This window comes from Ctenocephalides felis, unplaced genomic scaffold (assembly GCF_003426905.1).
Source record: "Ctenocephalides felis isolate EL2017-DRISC unplaced genomic scaffold, ASM342690v1 CF-g0.4_SCAFFOLD_01217, whole genome shotgun sequence".
NCBI lineage: Eukaryota > Metazoa > Arthropoda > Insecta > Siphonaptera > Pulicidae > Ctenocephalides > Ctenocephalides felis.
This window is the reverse complement of record NW_020537371.1, coordinates 1-18253: the sequence shown is the minus strand read 5'-3', so window position 1 is coordinate 18253 and position 18253 is coordinate 1. Positions and strand designations below refer to the sequence as shown.

The window sequence follows — 18253 nt, the reverse complement described above, 5'->3', positions numbered from 1 at the left end:
AAATGTTTTTTTAAAAAACTTTTTTGTTTTTTATTACTTTTTGGATTCTTTGTTTGAAGCTCTACAAAATATTTACAAGTCCAAGACTTTACCATATATACGAGGTCTGTTCAAAAAGTTTTCGTAATTTTCGTTTTTTCAAAAAAATATTTATTTATTCGTCTACATTAATGTGGTCCCCTTCAAAGTAGTCCCCCCCAGATATAATACACTTATGCCAGCGTTTTTTCCAATTTTCGAAGCACCCTTGATATTCACTTTTTGATATGTCCTTGAGCACTCTCGGCGATTTTCTTCAATCGAGGAAAACCGCCGTCCTTTCATGGGTCTCTTCAACTTTGGGAATAGGAAAAAGTCACACGGAGCCATATCTGGTGAATTTTTGCACTTTGCAACACTTTATTTCATTTTTTACGCAAAATTTAATACAAATTCTTTGACTTTTTCAATTCTTCCATTGTAAAAATCGCCGAGCTCAGAAAAACACGTCGAACCTTAGCGACTACCACAGACAAAGTAAACAGTGAATATAGCTGAAAATTTCATCATACTTTAGGGGCATGTATACCAACACAATAAAAAAAAATTTTTGACAATCAGACACTCCAGACCCGCGAAATTTAATTATTAGTAATTCCGGGTACTTTTTGAACAGACCATGTATATATATATATATATATATATATATATATATATATCCCATCCTGTCTCTTCATCTCGATACTTAAGATTTGTTTAAAATATTTCTGATATCTATTCACATGTTTTAGTACTGTGTCAAGCTCTGTAAGTGAGTTGGTGTTTTTCGTATTTTCAAAACTTAAATGTAATTTAAATAAAATATTGAAAAATGTGTAGCATATAAGTTTTGAAATTACACTGAAGATGAAGCATACCATGGTCTCAAAACGTCTTACGGTAATTACAGCTGTAATTACCAAATAAAGTGTGTGTTAAAAATATGAGTGTTGTATTGTTCATATTTAACATATATATATATAATGTACATTATACCATTTGAAAAGATCAGGACATTCGATTCAAACCATACCTATATTTTAACACTTAATTTTTCTTTTCTTCTGGTTTTTGTATGTCATTATATTTTCAATATATATATATATATATATATATATATATATATATGCATATATATATAATGTATAATGTATCTTTTTAAAAATGTAAGACATTCGATTCAAAACATACCTTTATTTTTATGCACTTATTATTTTTTCTTTTCTTCTTGTTTTTCTTCTTGTTTATCATTATAATTTTATAATTATAATATATATATATATATATATATATATATATATATATATTATATATTTATATAATTAATGCATGCATATAATGTACTATGTTCCATTTCAAAAGTTCAAGCTATTCGATTCAAAACATACTTATTTATTATAATGCACTTGATATTTTTTCTTTTATATTTGTTTACCTTTGTAAATATATATATATATATATATATATAATATATGTAATTTTAAATTTATAATGGTAAACAAGAAGAAATTTTTCGATTCGATTCAAATTATAAATATATTTCAATGCACCTAGTGTTTTTGTTCACCCTTGTAATTTTATATCTAGTACTTGTTTTCTCAATTCAATTATATAATTGTAATTGGTATAATAAAATATAAATTTAATTGAACTATGATATTGTAGTATTTGATGGTACAATTATGTGTAATTGCTATTCAGAAATTAATCGCTTATGGTTTATATAGTTTATGTATGTAGTTAAAATCATTAGTAAATAGCACTTTTGTTTCTTAAAAATCTGAATCAAATAGATAAAGCTGATTTTAAAATAAATCATATAAATAAAATGTAGTTTACGAGAATGTATCAGAAAAGCTTTCAAAGTCTAAATACTATTTTTTGTTCTAACATTCCATAAATTGGTTTCTATGTATAGAGAAGCATATTCGATTTCAATAACATTTTGTTTACGAGAATGTATCAGAATTGTTTTAAAAGTCTAAATACTATTTTTTTTATCTAACATTCCATAAATTGGTTTCTATCTATAGATAAGTATATTCGATTTTATTAAGATTTTGTTTACAAGAATGTATCAGAAAAGTCTTTTAAGTCCAAATACTATCTTTCGATATAAAATTCTATAAATTGGTTTCTATCTATAGACATGTACATTGGATTTTCATGAACATTTTGTATTACTAGAATGTATCAGAAAAGTATTGAAAGTCCAAATACTATCTTTCGATCTAACATTCTATAAATTGGTTTCTGTCTATAGATGAAGAAGTATATTCGATTTCATTAACATTTTGTATTGTGAGAATGTATCAGAAAAGTTTTGAAAATCCAAATACTATCTTTCGATCTAACATTCTATAAATTGGTTTCTATCTATACATGTATATTCGATTTCATTAACATTTTGTTCACGAGAATGTATCAGAAATGTTTTGAAGGTCTAAATACTATTTTTTGATCAAACATTCTATAAATTGTTTTCTGTCTATAGACATGTATATTTGATTCCATTAACATTTTGTACCAGATTTTATTTAATTATTTGACAGAACATATTCCTAAATAGAAAGAAATAAATGAAACAAACTGCATGTTTACATATTATAAGTTTGTATTATTTTCTTTTTGGCACATAAAACGCCTGATATACAATTTGACAATACTTTTTAAATATCATTTTCGCTACATGACTTCAGTATATCAGTTTAAAATTAATTTAAATTAAATATATTCCATATCTCGCTCACCTAAAGTGAGCTTGCAAACTATTTCGAAATGCGATGGCCGATTAAATTTTTCAATACATTTTACATGATGGAATTATTTCGGTATCACAATTAAGAACATATTTGATTACAATATAGTCGTCATTTATACAGTCGCAATATATTTATATGCGATTATTTTTACACAAGTAAACTAGCATATCTATGAGTTATAATCAATCCTAAATAAATCATATTTTAAGACTTCTATATCAATTTTAAGTACAAACTTGATATATATTTTTCATTTGATACATTTACGCATTTCATAATCATAACGCATATAACGGTTACACTAACATTCATTTGACATATATCTATATATGTATGTATAGAGCTCTGGTTATCAATATAAATAAATAATTATTTGCTTAAACCGCATATCGGATATAATATAATAAAAGTACTGGCATTAGCATAACGACAATAATAAAACATAAGATTCTAAATTGCACTATTCTTTTTTTTATCGATGTTGTTGTATAGTACCCACGTATATAGTAGTAGTTATAGTATTCTAATTATTCATACCCTAGATACCTACGATCTTATCATTAACACTGATGGAGCGCCTGCATCTCCCTGCAGTCAGTTATTTTACAAGATTTGGATCACGATGTTGGCACAAAGTCTATACGTATGACGGTCAATCATCCTCGCGCGGTTCGTATGCTAGCCCATCAGGTGAAAATCCTGCAGGAGACAAGCTGTCTGGAGGATAGTAATATCCGCCAGCGGCAGGCGATGGCGAAGCCGCAGAAGGACCGGGCGACGCCAGATCAGGCAAGAATGAACCCGCATCTCCCTCGCGACACCACAACTGCCGCATCTCTTGGCGTCGGGTTCTCATCAAGGTTTTGTATTCAGAAATGCGCATTTTTTTGCCATCAACTATGCAAGTTCTCTTCGGTCGCGGTCGGTATCGATAATCTGGATGCTGTTCCATGTGCAGTTTAGATAATCGAGATTGTTCTTCATAGTACGGCTGCTTGTCTGCATTACTCATTGCCTTCCAACGGGCACCTAGTATCTTGGATATGTTAGAATTATGCATATCCGGGCAGGCTTTAAGAATCTTGCGCCGTTCGTCTTTAGCCCAAACCATAAATGCGTTCATCGGTCGCTTGATGTGCGGTTTGGTTTCACCGGGATCACGGCGTCCAGGCCGAGCTGCACGGACCTTATCAGTATCCTCTGCAGGTTTGAGTGGTTCTGGACCCCACAAGCGGCAGGCGGATAGAAAGTCTGGCTCCTCAGATGAAGGTGGTGGCGCCTGTGGGGGTGCGTAAGGTAGAAAACTGCGTTGTTGTGGAGGAACCGGTGAAGGCACCAGCTGTTGCTGTTGGGCAGATGACAACTGTTGTTGTTGGGTGAGGTTGGATCCTAAGGCGTCTTTGGGTTTACTTAGATTGAGTGGCGCATCAGGATCCAATGGCGGCGGCTGTGGAGCGGGTGCTGGAATTGGTACAGGAGCAGGAGCGGCATGTGGTGGACTGCGGCGCTCAGGGGCAGCTGCCGCGAGCCAATTACCCGGTGGACACGTGCGCATGAATGGCATAAACATCAGGGGTCGTGGTGGACCAAACTGAGCACTAAGCTGGTTTTGGAGTTCCACTTGTTGCCGCTCATGTTGTAAGCGACGTGCATGCTCCTGTTGCTGCAAACGCTCTTGCTCCAAAACACGCTGGTTGACATCTCCCAGCAGCGGCTGTAAGAACAATGAAATTAGTATTTGCTTATATATTGTCACACTAAGCTAATAAAATAATTACTAAAAATAAATTAAAATAAAAGTTGGTATCAATTACATATTAATAAACAAATATGTACACAGAGCTAATATATACATCTTAATGAGAAATAATTAGATTATATTAACAAATATTAACTTTCTACATATTTGAATCAATGCACAAAACATTAAATATATTTAGATATAAGCAACTGGCTCAATACATGTCGCACCCCTTTGTGAAACTCAAGTAAGTATATCTCTTCGACAACTCTTTTTCGTTGTAGTATTATTCCGTCAGAGAGGAAGAGTTACGACACCGGGAAAACAGCCGACATAAAGAATACATCAATTATTGATGCAAACACACCCGGAAAGTTCTGCTCAAAGATGTACTATATTCATGATGTACGCAAACCGCATGCAATAGAAAGTGTGTACCTCATTCCACGCAAAACTTATTTAAAATAATGTCTGGAGGATATTGTAAGAAATATTATGCATGGCATCTACGACAAGTACAAAAAGGAAGCCAAGGTGTTACCAAACTATTTTGGATTTTGCTGATTGAATGACGACTATTTTATGAATAATGTTTTCTAGTTTTAGTTGATCTATTCTTTCAAGTAATTCTGCTCAGAACAAGCACTAAAAATCACTTAAAATATTATCTTTCAGAAATATATATTACAATAATATTGAGAAATCATACTTCCGCAAATTACAGTATTCGTTTGGTCTGCGTTACGACGCATCAAAGATTTTATTGCTCCCGTTGTTTATAAAGAGCTTGCAGCGTACACTTTGTCGATATCTCTTACAGCGGGGCCATGTGCCACATACAACCTTTGCTATAGACATTTTAATACACAATATTAAAATAAACAAACATTCATATACTCGGAATAATATAAATATAAATTCGAACGAATACACATAGGTTGTGTTTTGAGCGCAATATGCGCCTGTCATATTTGGAATCAATGAGGGAATATATAGGTACATTAGACAAATATCTATACGGATCAAATTTTGGCTTCTAATATAACTGTATATAAGTATCACTACTATTAATATTTTACCACATCCAACAAATAGCTCTAAATATAGAATAAGTTTCTATACAATAAAACCTTTAACCCCATGTTACCAAGAATCACAGCATATCCATAAAAATCTAAAACCTCATCCATAAGCGTCGAGTGTGATATGTTATACGATTTGCATGATTACGGTGCATCTGATGCCAATAAATGATAAAGAATCGGTAAATCCATCAGGGGTAAATTTCTAAAAGAGATGATAATCCAACAAAACGATTAGCTATAGAAATAAGTTTATCGGACAGTTCTATCTTTGTGCACGTGCGTAACTCTCGGAACCCCAGAGATAGAGCTGTGGTTTAATTGGGGGTTGCAACAAATATATTTATTCAACGATAAATAAAAATATGCTTTTGTATACAAAACACGGTGCTACAAAAACATAGTGATATTGGCATTAAGACATTGGCTTAAGATTGTAGTTGGCGCAATTTTAAGTAAAGTCATATCAACATCACTATAGTAAAAGATATTCTAAAATCAACCTTAATGAAATAACCTATATCACTTTATGTAATCTCTATATTAATAATTAAAATAATCAATATTATTTTTGTGGTAGTCTGTAGATTAGCAGAATTCTACAGCATCTCGTCAGTTCATAAGCTATCGCAAATTTGGAACCAATCGGTATATAACAGCCATGCCACTAATTTACTATTAACACACTTTCAGCGGGCCGGGTACTGGTACCTGGTTTTAGGATTGTCATTCAACTGCGGGTGCGGGTATTTTCGGGTACTCGCTCGGTACGCTAGATGCGAAGAGCGAACGAAATTTCTTACTATGAGCGGTTGCAACGCTAGTTTTATATTTATTATAAAACTATAATAAAATTATAATTTATTCTTTAAAATTATTTTCGATACGTAAATACGTATATATTACATAAATATATGGTATTTTATTAAAGACGATATGTTTTACGTCAGCATTTTTGGTAAACAAACTATTTCTTTTAATACTATATTACCATTTATATATTTTGCTATCTTTGTATTTATTGCGTTTCGAATATTCATATAATTTAATTTTCAAATACAATGTTAAAAATAAGCTATTACATTTTTACAAGTAATCGAACGTAGCTTATATAAACATATTATTATTTAGGTAATTAACTATTAGGTTTGTCACTAATTTATACACCATAAAAATTAATTTCAAACAATATTAAAAACAATCGAATTTTCAACGTAAAACTTTAGATTGTATATAGTATGATTATAAGTGATAAGGGACTTTATACATGATTGAAGAATGGAATTACTTTGTCTAATTTACGTACCTGGCAACAGGTAATTTTATCAAATACAGTATCCGGCGAGTAATAAAACTAATTCATTAATTTACTGTTGAATGACGAATTTTCGCAATGTTTTTCAATTGTGCTTGGATTACAGGTAATTTGAAAATGTATGATATCATATTTCTCGTATTTTATTATCCAATTTCTTTTATTTGAAAAAATTCAATGGAATTAAATGTATTTAATAACCTGTTACTTCCTATTACCTAAATAAATCTACAAATTTATATTTAAAATCTAATCTAATTAAGAATATTTATCATATTTAAAACAAGCATTTAAGCAAAAGTAGTAAAATATGGTATTCTGATTAGAATGGCGTGCGAAGCAAAGTCAGGCTACATATGCAATTTAAAAATTTACTATGGAAATGGCAATAGTTTACAGACAACTATATTAGATATATTAGAACCTTTTTTAAATTTGTGGCATCATTTAAATATGGACAATTTTTATAATAGTGTAAATACAAGTTCATTATTACGACAAAATAAAACTAGAATTTGTGGGACTATAAGAACAAACAGGGGCCTTCCTGAAGAACTTAAAAATTTGAAACTTAAAAGAGGAGAGACAATATTTAGAAGACGCCAAGAAGTTTTGTCACAATGCTTCAAAAAGAATAGCCCAAATGATTTCTACAATTCTAAACTTATTGCGTAAAAATGTGTAGTGTATAATCGTGTAAAAAACCTACCTATAACAAACTTTTCTGTGTATTTTGATTAATTGATTTTTATGATTAAATTCATTTTTTTATTTCAGAGACTAAACGTAAGAAAACGTATAGAAAATTTTTCTGTGTATTTTGTTTTAAATTTTTAGAATTAATTACATTTTTCATTTCATTGCCTAAACATATGTATCATTTCATAATAATATTCAACTTTATTTGCAAATGTTTTACCTTCAGTATTGATAGTTTTACTTCATAATAACTTAATATTATAGTATTTACTACTGCGTATGAATTTAGGCAGTAAGTATTGTAAGTAAAAGACTGTGCATTCATGCCATGCTTACGCATTCGCACCGTTGTAAAAACCCCGCTACGGGTACAAGTTAGCCCGAAATCCTATCCGCCGAAAGTGTGTTAACGTAAAAATGTATATACAAATAAGTATCTACTGTGTTCAAATACTTATTTATTTAATCCCAAAAAATGTAAAAAATAACAACTTCTTTTTTTTAACTTTCCGTAGGGTAGGTTATAGTAATCTCAAAAAAACGAAATTAAAATTTTTTATATATTTTTACGTTTCAAAGGTGTCTGAATATTTTGGCATACATTAGAAAAAATGGATGTATGTGTGTGTATGTGTGAATACAATTTTTCGTCGACAATTTCGAGAACACGAATCAACTAATTTGAATGATTCAAAAAACATTCGATTCCTGTTATTAAGGAGACGTGCTGATTAGTTTTTGCAAAGGCAGGTTCAGCCGTTCCGAAGATACGAGGCAAAAAGTGCCAAAAATGTTAATTCAATTTTTGAGAGAACCGAGCGTCCGATTTGAATGATTCAAAAAACATTTTATGTCTAGCGGTTTCGGAGATCCAAAAAAAAGTAAAAAATGCCATTTGGCTGACAAAAATGACCATTAGACATATGCACATCAAATTATCACATATTTTAATAATGAGAACTAATTTTGTTTACTTTTCTGTGGGTTCCGTACCAATGTTTATCCGTTATACTGTGACGCGGCGCCCACGCGCTTCGATATTTCGTTTCTACGCAGCTAACGTATCGCGATTGCTTTAAAAAGAGCTCAAAATATTTCAAAGTATAAAAAAAATTAAATTTTTCAAAAAAGGGTATTTTCTCAAAAATTTCAAAAATCTAAAAAATCGATTTTTTTCAGAGTTCTAAAAGAAAATTGAATCTTTGTTGAAAAATTTAATTTTTGGTACGGAAAGTTCCAGCAATTTTCCTTAAAGCGGGATGCCATGCACCACTAGTTTAATTCGTATTCCGTTATTACATGCTAAATACAATTAGTCATTTTATTATAAGATTAAAAATTAATTACTTGTAAAAAAAAGCAGTCTCGTATTTTATTCATTAAACATGAATAAAGTTATCAATATCTAATACTGAGAGCTATACCATTTTTTCCCAGCTTTTTCTTCACACGCTATCGTTTTCTTTTTATATCAGAATAGTGAATCGAAATCCGTCAAACTATCATCACTAGTGGCGCCATAAGCGGCAAAATGTTGAAGCTTACAGTTTACAACTTACAATTAATAAATGTATCATTTTTATATTTATCAGCAATTAATATAAATTAAAAATATAAATATACGATTTTATTCTTCATTATTTTAATCTGTATTGTTATTCATATAAGATTAATTTTTATTAAGTTTGTCATGATATCCTATTTCATTTTTTCCCTCCATATTGGTACCTGTCATCTGTTTTCGCGCGAAAATTCTATATGGTTCAACCACCACATACCAGGAATGTCAAGGCACAATTTTAAAAGAAGTCAGATAATTATATATATACTAGTGCATAAATATTTATACTAAGTGAATAACTACAATAAATAATAAAGAATTCAATTTGATTAAATTCAAAGTGGTTTTATTAATACAGTGATAATTTTTGCTTGTAAGTGTGCATTTATTGTTAAGGGAATTCAGGTAAGTATTTAGATATAATAAATTTTCAAATGTTAACAATAAATTATACTGTTGTTCGTATTAGTTATTAATATAAAGTGATAATTACTATATTATTATTAATTAGTATATATAGTAAAAAAATATTTTCGTCAGAAAATCAAAATTATAATTTTCTCAATGCTTAAAGTCATTACGAGTCGTTCGAAATTAAAATTAAACATATAAATATAATTGAAAATTAACTTAAAATTTTATATCTACAAATTTCAATTTGAAAGATATTAGCGGGAAATTGTGCTGATTAGTTTTTAGTGAACATTGGCCGATTCTTAATTAATTATACAATTATTTTTTTGGCGTTTTTGATAGAACTTTGTATCATGATAGAGTACATGGTCAAAACCTTGGCTACTTAAACTGTGGGTCGCGTAGGAAAATTATAGAGTCGCGAAACCGTTAAGTGGTCAAATATATATATATATATATATATATATATATATATAACATTTTATAACATCACGACTAGATTTTTGTATGTTTTACAACAAATTCTATAACTTTATATTTTCATATGTATATTGTTACCTGATAAATAAAACATCTAATAATAATATTTTTTATATTTGTGTGTGGCCGTCAAAAAAATTTTAAGAAGCCCTGGTCTAAACCACAGATTCCCAAACTATTTTATTTTGTGATCCCCTTATAGGCCTTGCCATGGACCCCCTTTATTTACCCAACATCGATTTTATAATTTTTTTTTTATAAATCTATAGAATTTTTTTTTCATATATAAATATTATATATGACTTTATTATAAAAAGTATAGATAGGTAAATATATATCAATATGGTGTATTGTGATCCACTAGCGTATAATATTTATTATAAACATGTATAATATTTATTAAGTTACCTATACGAAACCTATAAAATAGCGTACAAATCATTAAATGAATAAAATCACAGATTGAGATTATGCAATTTTATTTTTCAGTGCTAATAAAAATGAGGAGTAAAAGAAATCCAAATATCGTTTCGGATCAAAATTCTAACTCATCCGTAGATTTATTTGGTTCTGAAATGATGGCGATGATAGAAGAAAACCTTTCGGGAGAATACAATGACGGTGAACTAATGTCAGGTAAATGTATTTTAAAATTATTTATTACTATACATAATTAATAATGTTTGTAAATATTAGATTTGGGCCAAACAATAGCCACGGAAGCTTCACAAATCTTGAATGAGAATCTTCCAAATCCTACAGAAGAGACGACAGTTGTAGAATCTCAAAATAATGGTAAGAACTATCGAATAATAACATTAATCATTTAAGTTCGCACGAAACTTTAAATACCAGCTCTCAGGCCAAAAGACAAGGTAGTAAGTTAAAATTTGCTAGATCGATATTGTTTTTAAAGCCTATAAAATAGCGTACAAATTATTCAAATATCAGATTGCGGCCATGCAATTTTATTTTTCAGCACTAAGAAATATAAGAAATGATAAGGGTAAAGAAAATCCAGATATCATTTTTGATGAAAATTCGACCGGGTCCGTAGAATTGTTTAGCTCTGAAATGATGGCGATGATAGAAGAACACTTTTCAAGAGCATACAATGACGATGATCTAATATCGGGTAAATGTATATTTGAAATTGTTTATGACTATGCATAATTAATAATTTCGAAATTCCAAAAACCATATAGCAGGCTACAACATAAATGCAAACAAGAATGCAGAAATGTTTAATGAGAATCTTTTAAACAATACAGACGAGACATTCAATATCAGCGCTGTTTCTGGAAATTGTCAATTATTTGACAAACAATATCCAGACAATAAAGATTCTTCCGAAAGAGGTGTTTTAGAAAACATCCTAGCAGGCTACGACGTAAATGCAAACAAGACTGCAGAAATGTTTATTGAGAATCTTTTAAACAATACAGACGAGACATTCAATATCAGCGCTATTTCTGGAAATTGTCAATTATTTGACAAACAATATCCAGACAATAAAGATTCTTCCGAAAGAGGTGTTTTAGAAAACATCCTAGCAGGCTACGACGTAAATGCAAACAAGACTGCAGAAATGTTTATTGAGAATCTTTTAAACAATACAGAAGAGACATTCAATATCAGCGCTTATTCTGAAAATTGTCAATTATTTGACAAACAATATTCAGACAATAAAGACATAAATACAAACGAAAATGCAGAAATGTTTATTAAGAATCTTTTAAACGATACAGAAGAGACGAAAATAGTAGAATCTGAAAATAATGAAAGCAACCAACAAAAAAATAACGTGACCAATATAAGAAGTTTTTACGAAAATTTTAACAACAGCGCTTATTCTGAAAATTGTCAATTATTTGACAAACAATATTCAGACAATACAGATTATTTCGAAAACTTAAGAACAGACCACGATATAAATACGAATATCATATACGCCCCACAACCAATGGAAAATACTGACGTTGATTACACCACTAATGACACCATAATAAATATTGAACAACTTATGTCTTTGGGTCAAGCAATAGCTACGAATGCTAATACTTGCAGAGATTTTGTTACTGAATATTCTAATAAGGAGATTGATTTAAATGGCAACGAAAACCCAGAAACATTGAATGAGAATCTTTTAAGCAATACAGAAGGTACGATCCAAGAAACAAAAAAAATAATTATTGATTTAAGTTCTTTATGGCAACAAGGCCCAGATAATACAGGTTCTTCCCAAAACTTTATAGCAGGTCAAAACGCAAATGTAATAAACAACCTGGTAATTATTCCCATTACTTCTGAATTCGTCCCTAATGATAGCATGTTAAATATTGGGCAGCATATGTCTTTAGTTAATAGCAACATCGCTGAAGAAGCTTCTTATCCAGTATACGATGCACAAATAGCCACGGTGCCAGTTAATCATAATAGTTTAGTCGATGGCCTTGTAATTCAACCTGATTTTGAAAATAATGAGATTACTGACTGTAATATCAACTTTATTGAACACGATGCACAAAAAGTCACGACAACGATCGATTTTGAAAGTATAATTGATGAACATAAAGTAGCAAATGATTTTTACAATCCTGAAGCAAATCGATCTTCGACATCAACAGCAGACAAAGAAGAATCTGGTGCTTTGTACTCCTGTCGCATGTGCAAAAAAACATTTGCCGCCAGTAGAGAATTAAAATATCATATCGATATCTATTGTGAAAAAATGATAAAATGCACATTGTGCCACAAGCAGTTCAAAAACTATAATTTGTTGCGCAAGCATGACATAGGTGTGCACAAAGAAATCGCATGTGAGAAATGCCATATTACATTTAATGGCTTGAATACATTTAAGGCACATGCGTGTGGAGAAATCCGTCCAGAAATGGTTCAAAATGGTAAAATAATATTTAAGTGTGGCATATGTGATACAATATGTAAATCAAATTTTACTTTAGAAAAACATAAAAGAAGACATAAAAAAAAATAATTTCAATTTTTATATTTCTAACATGTTTGAATATTAATATTTATATTGTATATTTAGATATAAATCATTAGTTGTAATATTATCTAGTGGCTGTGATCTAATAAATTTATTATTATATATTGAGTCTAAGAATCGGGCATAACATAAAAAGAGCATGTTTTTTCATTGATGTAATATCCGATTACATTGATATAATTATTTATAATTTTGTGATATGAGTGGAACGAATATTCAATGTTAAATATGAACAATACAACACTCAGATTTTTAATACACACTTTATTTAATAATTACAGACGTTTCGAGACCATGGTATGCCTCATCTTCAGTGTAATTTCAAAACCATATACTAACACATTATTTAATATTATTTATATATATTAAAATATATAAATTATTAAATAAAGTGTGTGTTAAAAATCTGAGTGTTGTATTGTTTATCTTATAAACAGACTAATAAATTTGCTACTTTCTGAAAATGTTGCAAACCTATTGAAAACCCATTACGAACGTATTAAGTATTTAAGAAGCGAATTCTTCCATAACAAAAACGAACGAGGGAAATAAAATATTAATAATTTCTTTATTATATATATTTAAGCTCTTCTTGAAATTTTCGATTAATTTGTTCGTACAGGAAACGTAATAGGGAAATTTAATTTATAATTTCATTTTTCGACTTGAGAAAAATTAATCCAATTGAAATATTTTACGAAATGCCAATTAAATATAAAGAGGCATAGGGATAAAATTCTTACTTCAAGTATTTGAAAATGTTGCAAACTTATACAAAACCTATTGAAAACCCATTAGGTGCGTATTAAGAAGCGAGTCCTCCAATAACAAAAACTTCGTAACGATTCTCTGTTTCAATTCATTAATAATGTTTGCCGTTCATAAGAAATTCTCTTTGATATATATATCAATCAAGGGGATTTGTTTATTCTCCAAAAACATCTTATTAATATCGCGCTGAGCCGGTGTTTGTATGGACGACATAAAAGATAAACGGGCACACAATATTAATCTCGATTCCACAAAGCGTCTTTGTGAAACAAATACAAATCAGCACATTGTGCCCAGTGGTATCTGTTCAGTAAGATCGCCGCGGAGGGCGGTTTTCAATAGACCGTGGGGGTAGGTTTTATTCGAGCTGAATGTTTTAATCACCCTAATGACACCGTGTTGTCCTCACTCATTATTCCCCTTTTGCGACAAGAATCAGCGGCGCACCGGGGTAGGTGGAGCTCATTGAAACAATGTCACCGCATTATACAGGCGACCTCTTTGTGCGGAACTTGACGATACGTCACAGGCAAAGGCCTATATAATTAAAGCGACGACACTAAAGCTATACAGGTTGGAACGGGGTTTAAAGGTCCGCGGGTGAAAGGCTACATCACTATTATCTCAAAAATGTTGAAGTAAAACTTCTTTAGACGCGACATGGGTGTAAATCTGTACAAATGCAACGGAAATTGTTACGCCAAGCTGAAGTGAGAGTCATTCGCTCTCGATGATATGATTTCTATACGCGTCGATTCTGATTGGTCGTATTTGTGCGAGACTTCTTTGTATGCGTGAGTTTATACGTGCGTACGTCACCGAAAGCGTGCTCGAATTTATTAATCAGCAATTACTTTATTTCTCTAATGAAGGTTTGTTTCTGAATGCTTATTACAATGACAAACCGATCATGTCATATTTCAAGTATGACTTTGATTACATTATTGTTTGTAAATATTATACATATTTTTAATGCTATTATAAATATGTAATTTATAATTTATCATTATATAAATGTGTATAATGGTTGACACTAATAAATGTGTGCATCACGAGTGTTACCTACCATATTACTAATAAACATTATTCAAAATTGTTATATGATGTATTTATTTTTACTTAACTTAAATTTGCTACTTTGTACAGCAGCAAATAAGTTTTACTTCGATGGCGTGTGATCCTTACGCGCACTCTTTTTTACTGACACTATTTTGAAGTAGAGGAAGTAAAAAATGTTTAATCAAGTCTAATGATAAACTAAACAGAATTATCTACCAAAACAAAATTTATTTTAAAAGTAAATATAAAGTAAGAATATTAATATTAATAATAAAGTAAATATTAAGTCGATAAATATCTTTCTCTGGGATAGAGCGGGGCACAAAAGTCCAACTTAACTTTGAGCAAATATATTGTGAAAATCATACCGATTATATCACAACAAATAACACATATGAAACATCAGTAAACTTTCCAGCTGATTTTCATCGTTGTAGAAATGTGTTTTTATTCTAAAAATTCACCTGGTCCTTTTTACCCCATAAGCGCGGTAAAATGACTAAGGGGCAAGCATTCTAATGTCTTATTTTTAATTTTAAAGGGATTTTTCAAAATAGAATCTACATTATTCAACCAATGTAAAATATAAATTTTATAGATACATTTCTTACAGTTATAACACTGTATATAACCTTGATATGGTATTTCGGCGAATCAGCAGATTTGCAATAACTATTTATTTAATTTATCTTCTGTAAAATTATATTTCTGGACTTAATTTAATTTTATATTTACTATTTTTATTGTTTATACCTTTGCCAGGGTAAAGTTACAGTTAGTCCTTTTTACCCCATCCACATGTAAGCTTTTATAGGGGTTATACATGATATTCAAAAAAGTTATTATTCAACATTTTGTTATAGCCGTATTTGTGTGCAATGCATTTGGTATCTATATCGTACTGAATAGATTGAATGGACTTTGATGTCACGGTTCACCAAAATTGAATGTAGAATCACTGCATTGCAATGTATATAACTTTAATAATCATTTGAATAAAGCTTAGCTTATTACATGAACGTATAGATTCAATTTATAATATAACAATAGAATTATTATTATTGATCGAAAATCGAAACATAACCTTAATCTGAAATATAACATTTCTATAAAATTGTTATAATAGTGTTTCAATATACTTAACATTTCAATGCGGTGTTTAAAATTTGCGGGTAAAAAGATCCATATCTCTAATCGAGAGATAAATGGCAATGTTTGAAAATCCATTACAAAAGTATTTTCGTTGTTAGATTTTTAATTAATTATTAAAACAGTGCCTTAAAAATTAATCAAAAATTCATAGCTAATTCTATAAATAATTTTTTTTCGGAAATACCGTCATTTAAATATTAAACGAAGCCCTATTATTAACTTCCCGTAGGGTAAGTTATAGTAATCGCAAAAAAATCGAAAATGAAAATTTTCATATATCTTTACGTTTCAGAGGTTTTTGAACATTTTGGCATACCTTAGAAAAAATAGATGTATGTGTGTGTGTGCGGATACAAATTTTCGTCGACGATTTCGAGAACACCGATCAACCGATTTCGATTATTCAAAAAACAATCAATTGCTGTTGATAAGGAGACGTGCTGATTAGTTTTTGGCGAAGGCAGGTCTAGCTGTTCCTAAGATACGGGGCAAAAAGTGCCACAAACGATAACTCAGTTTTTAAGAGAACGGAGCGTCCGATTTTAATAATTCAAAAAACATTTTACTTGTATTGACAAGATGAATAATTGATCAAATTTTCATGAAGGCGGGTCTAGCGGTTTCGGAGATCTAGTAAAAAAGTAAAAAAATGCCATTTGGCGGTCAAAAATGATCATTAGACATATGCACTTCAAATTATTTGATATTTTAAAGAGATTTTAACAGTCAGTATTAATTTTGGTTACATTCCTATCGGTTCCGTACCAATGTTTATCCGTTAGACGGCGACGCGGCGCTTACGCGCTTCGTAATTTCGTCTCTATGCAGTTAAAGCAGTACGATTGCTTTGAAAAAAAGTTCAGAATTTCCAAAATAAAGAAAACATTTTTTTCAAAAAAGGTAAATTTTTGTCAAAATTTTATAGTTTCTCAAACATCTAATTTTTTCAAAGTAATTTTTTTTTCAAAAATGTTAATCTTTTTAACACTAGAAAGACGGACGAATTGAGTATACCTACATTGCCTGAAAACAGTCAAAATGACTGCGTCGTGAAAAAAATAAATAATGCGTTTAAAAATTTGTTTAAAATTAATTTTTATTATTTCATGTACTATTTACATTTATACAAATTATCAATGAGTGCTAAAAATAAAAAATAGTTCATCTGACAAAAAAGTTCATTATTTTTACAATTCATGCAAATATAATTTGAGATCTTTTTATGAGTACATTTTCCGCAAACATGTTTTTTGCAAATTTGACACGTATTATTAGTTTCATTATTATTACAAAGTCTTATTTGGCAAAATTTTCTTTTATTACTACTGGTATGTGCATGATGTCTGTGGGTCATCATTTTTCTTTGATTTTTTTTGTTGATGTCGTGTAGTCCGCGGAAAGCTGTTCTGCCATTTCAAACAAAAACTGTTCTCTAAGGATTTGTTTTCTTTGGATTTTTATTCCTGTCGCTTCTTTGTAAAGAATCCAGGCATTTATCGCTGCCAAATCCAAAATATTGAAAAATACTTGCAGAGGTCATCTACGTGAACTACGTGGGATTTCACGGTATATTTTCTTTACCTTTGATCTGTCATGTCTTCTTTGCTGACCATAAGTAAGTCAATTTCAAAGCCTCATAGGCCTCACGAGCATATAAAATTCCAATAAATGCACGTATTTCCGGTAACGATGTTGTCCAATCGTACCCCAAAATTTGACTGCCCTCTTCTTCTGTGCACTGTTTTATGTGTTTGATAATATAATTATCTATTATCAACGAAAATGCACTGACAAGATCACCTGTAATAATATTCTTTTTTGCAAAGCTCGTTGGCCCTTTCCACACCCTTGAAAACACAGATGATGACCTTCCTGGAGTACCACCTTCGGCAATTTTTGTCCATAGAGTACCATCGAGAGCTGTTTCCATTTCTTGAATTCTTTCATCAGTTTCTGAGCCACTTATCACCCTCCTGCATATACTGATGGCACTTTCATTTTCATCAATAGTGATCACCTTCATCGCTACCCTCAGAATTAGATGATTCACATGGAATATAATCCAATTCATCATCAGATGATTGTGCCCAATTTTCTGCATTTGATTCTATGTCGGAACACTCTTTACTTATGTTTGTTAGCTTTTGCAATAATTCACTTCTTTTTGACATTTTATTTATAAGCTC

At 30.4% G+C, this 18253-nt stretch overlaps 2 protein-coding genes across 2 annotated transcripts; both read right to left on the bottom strand.

Annotated features, from left to right (window-relative positions):
• Nucleotides 1–3357: 3357 nt before the first annotated feature.
• Nucleotides 3358–5379, bottom strand: LOC113369292 (transcription factor SOX-13-like). Its single transcript, XM_026610071.1, has 2 exons — nucleotides 5365–5379; nucleotides 3358–4494 (listed from the first exon to the last, which is right to left on the bottom strand). Exons 1-2 carry the CDS (start codon nucleotides 5377–5379, stop codon nucleotides 3433–3435), a joined length of 1077 nt encoding a protein of 358 aa, XP_026465856.1. The 3' UTR covers nucleotides 3358–3432.
• Nucleotides 5380–17658: 12279 nt separating this feature from the next.
• On the bottom strand, nucleotides 17659–18090 carry LOC113369295. The gene has a single exon (XM_026610075.1). The coding sequence runs from the start codon at nucleotides 18088–18090 to the stop codon at nucleotides 17659–17661; it is 432 nt and encodes a 143-aa protein (XP_026465860.1).
• Nucleotides 18091–18253: the final 163 nt, after the last annotated feature.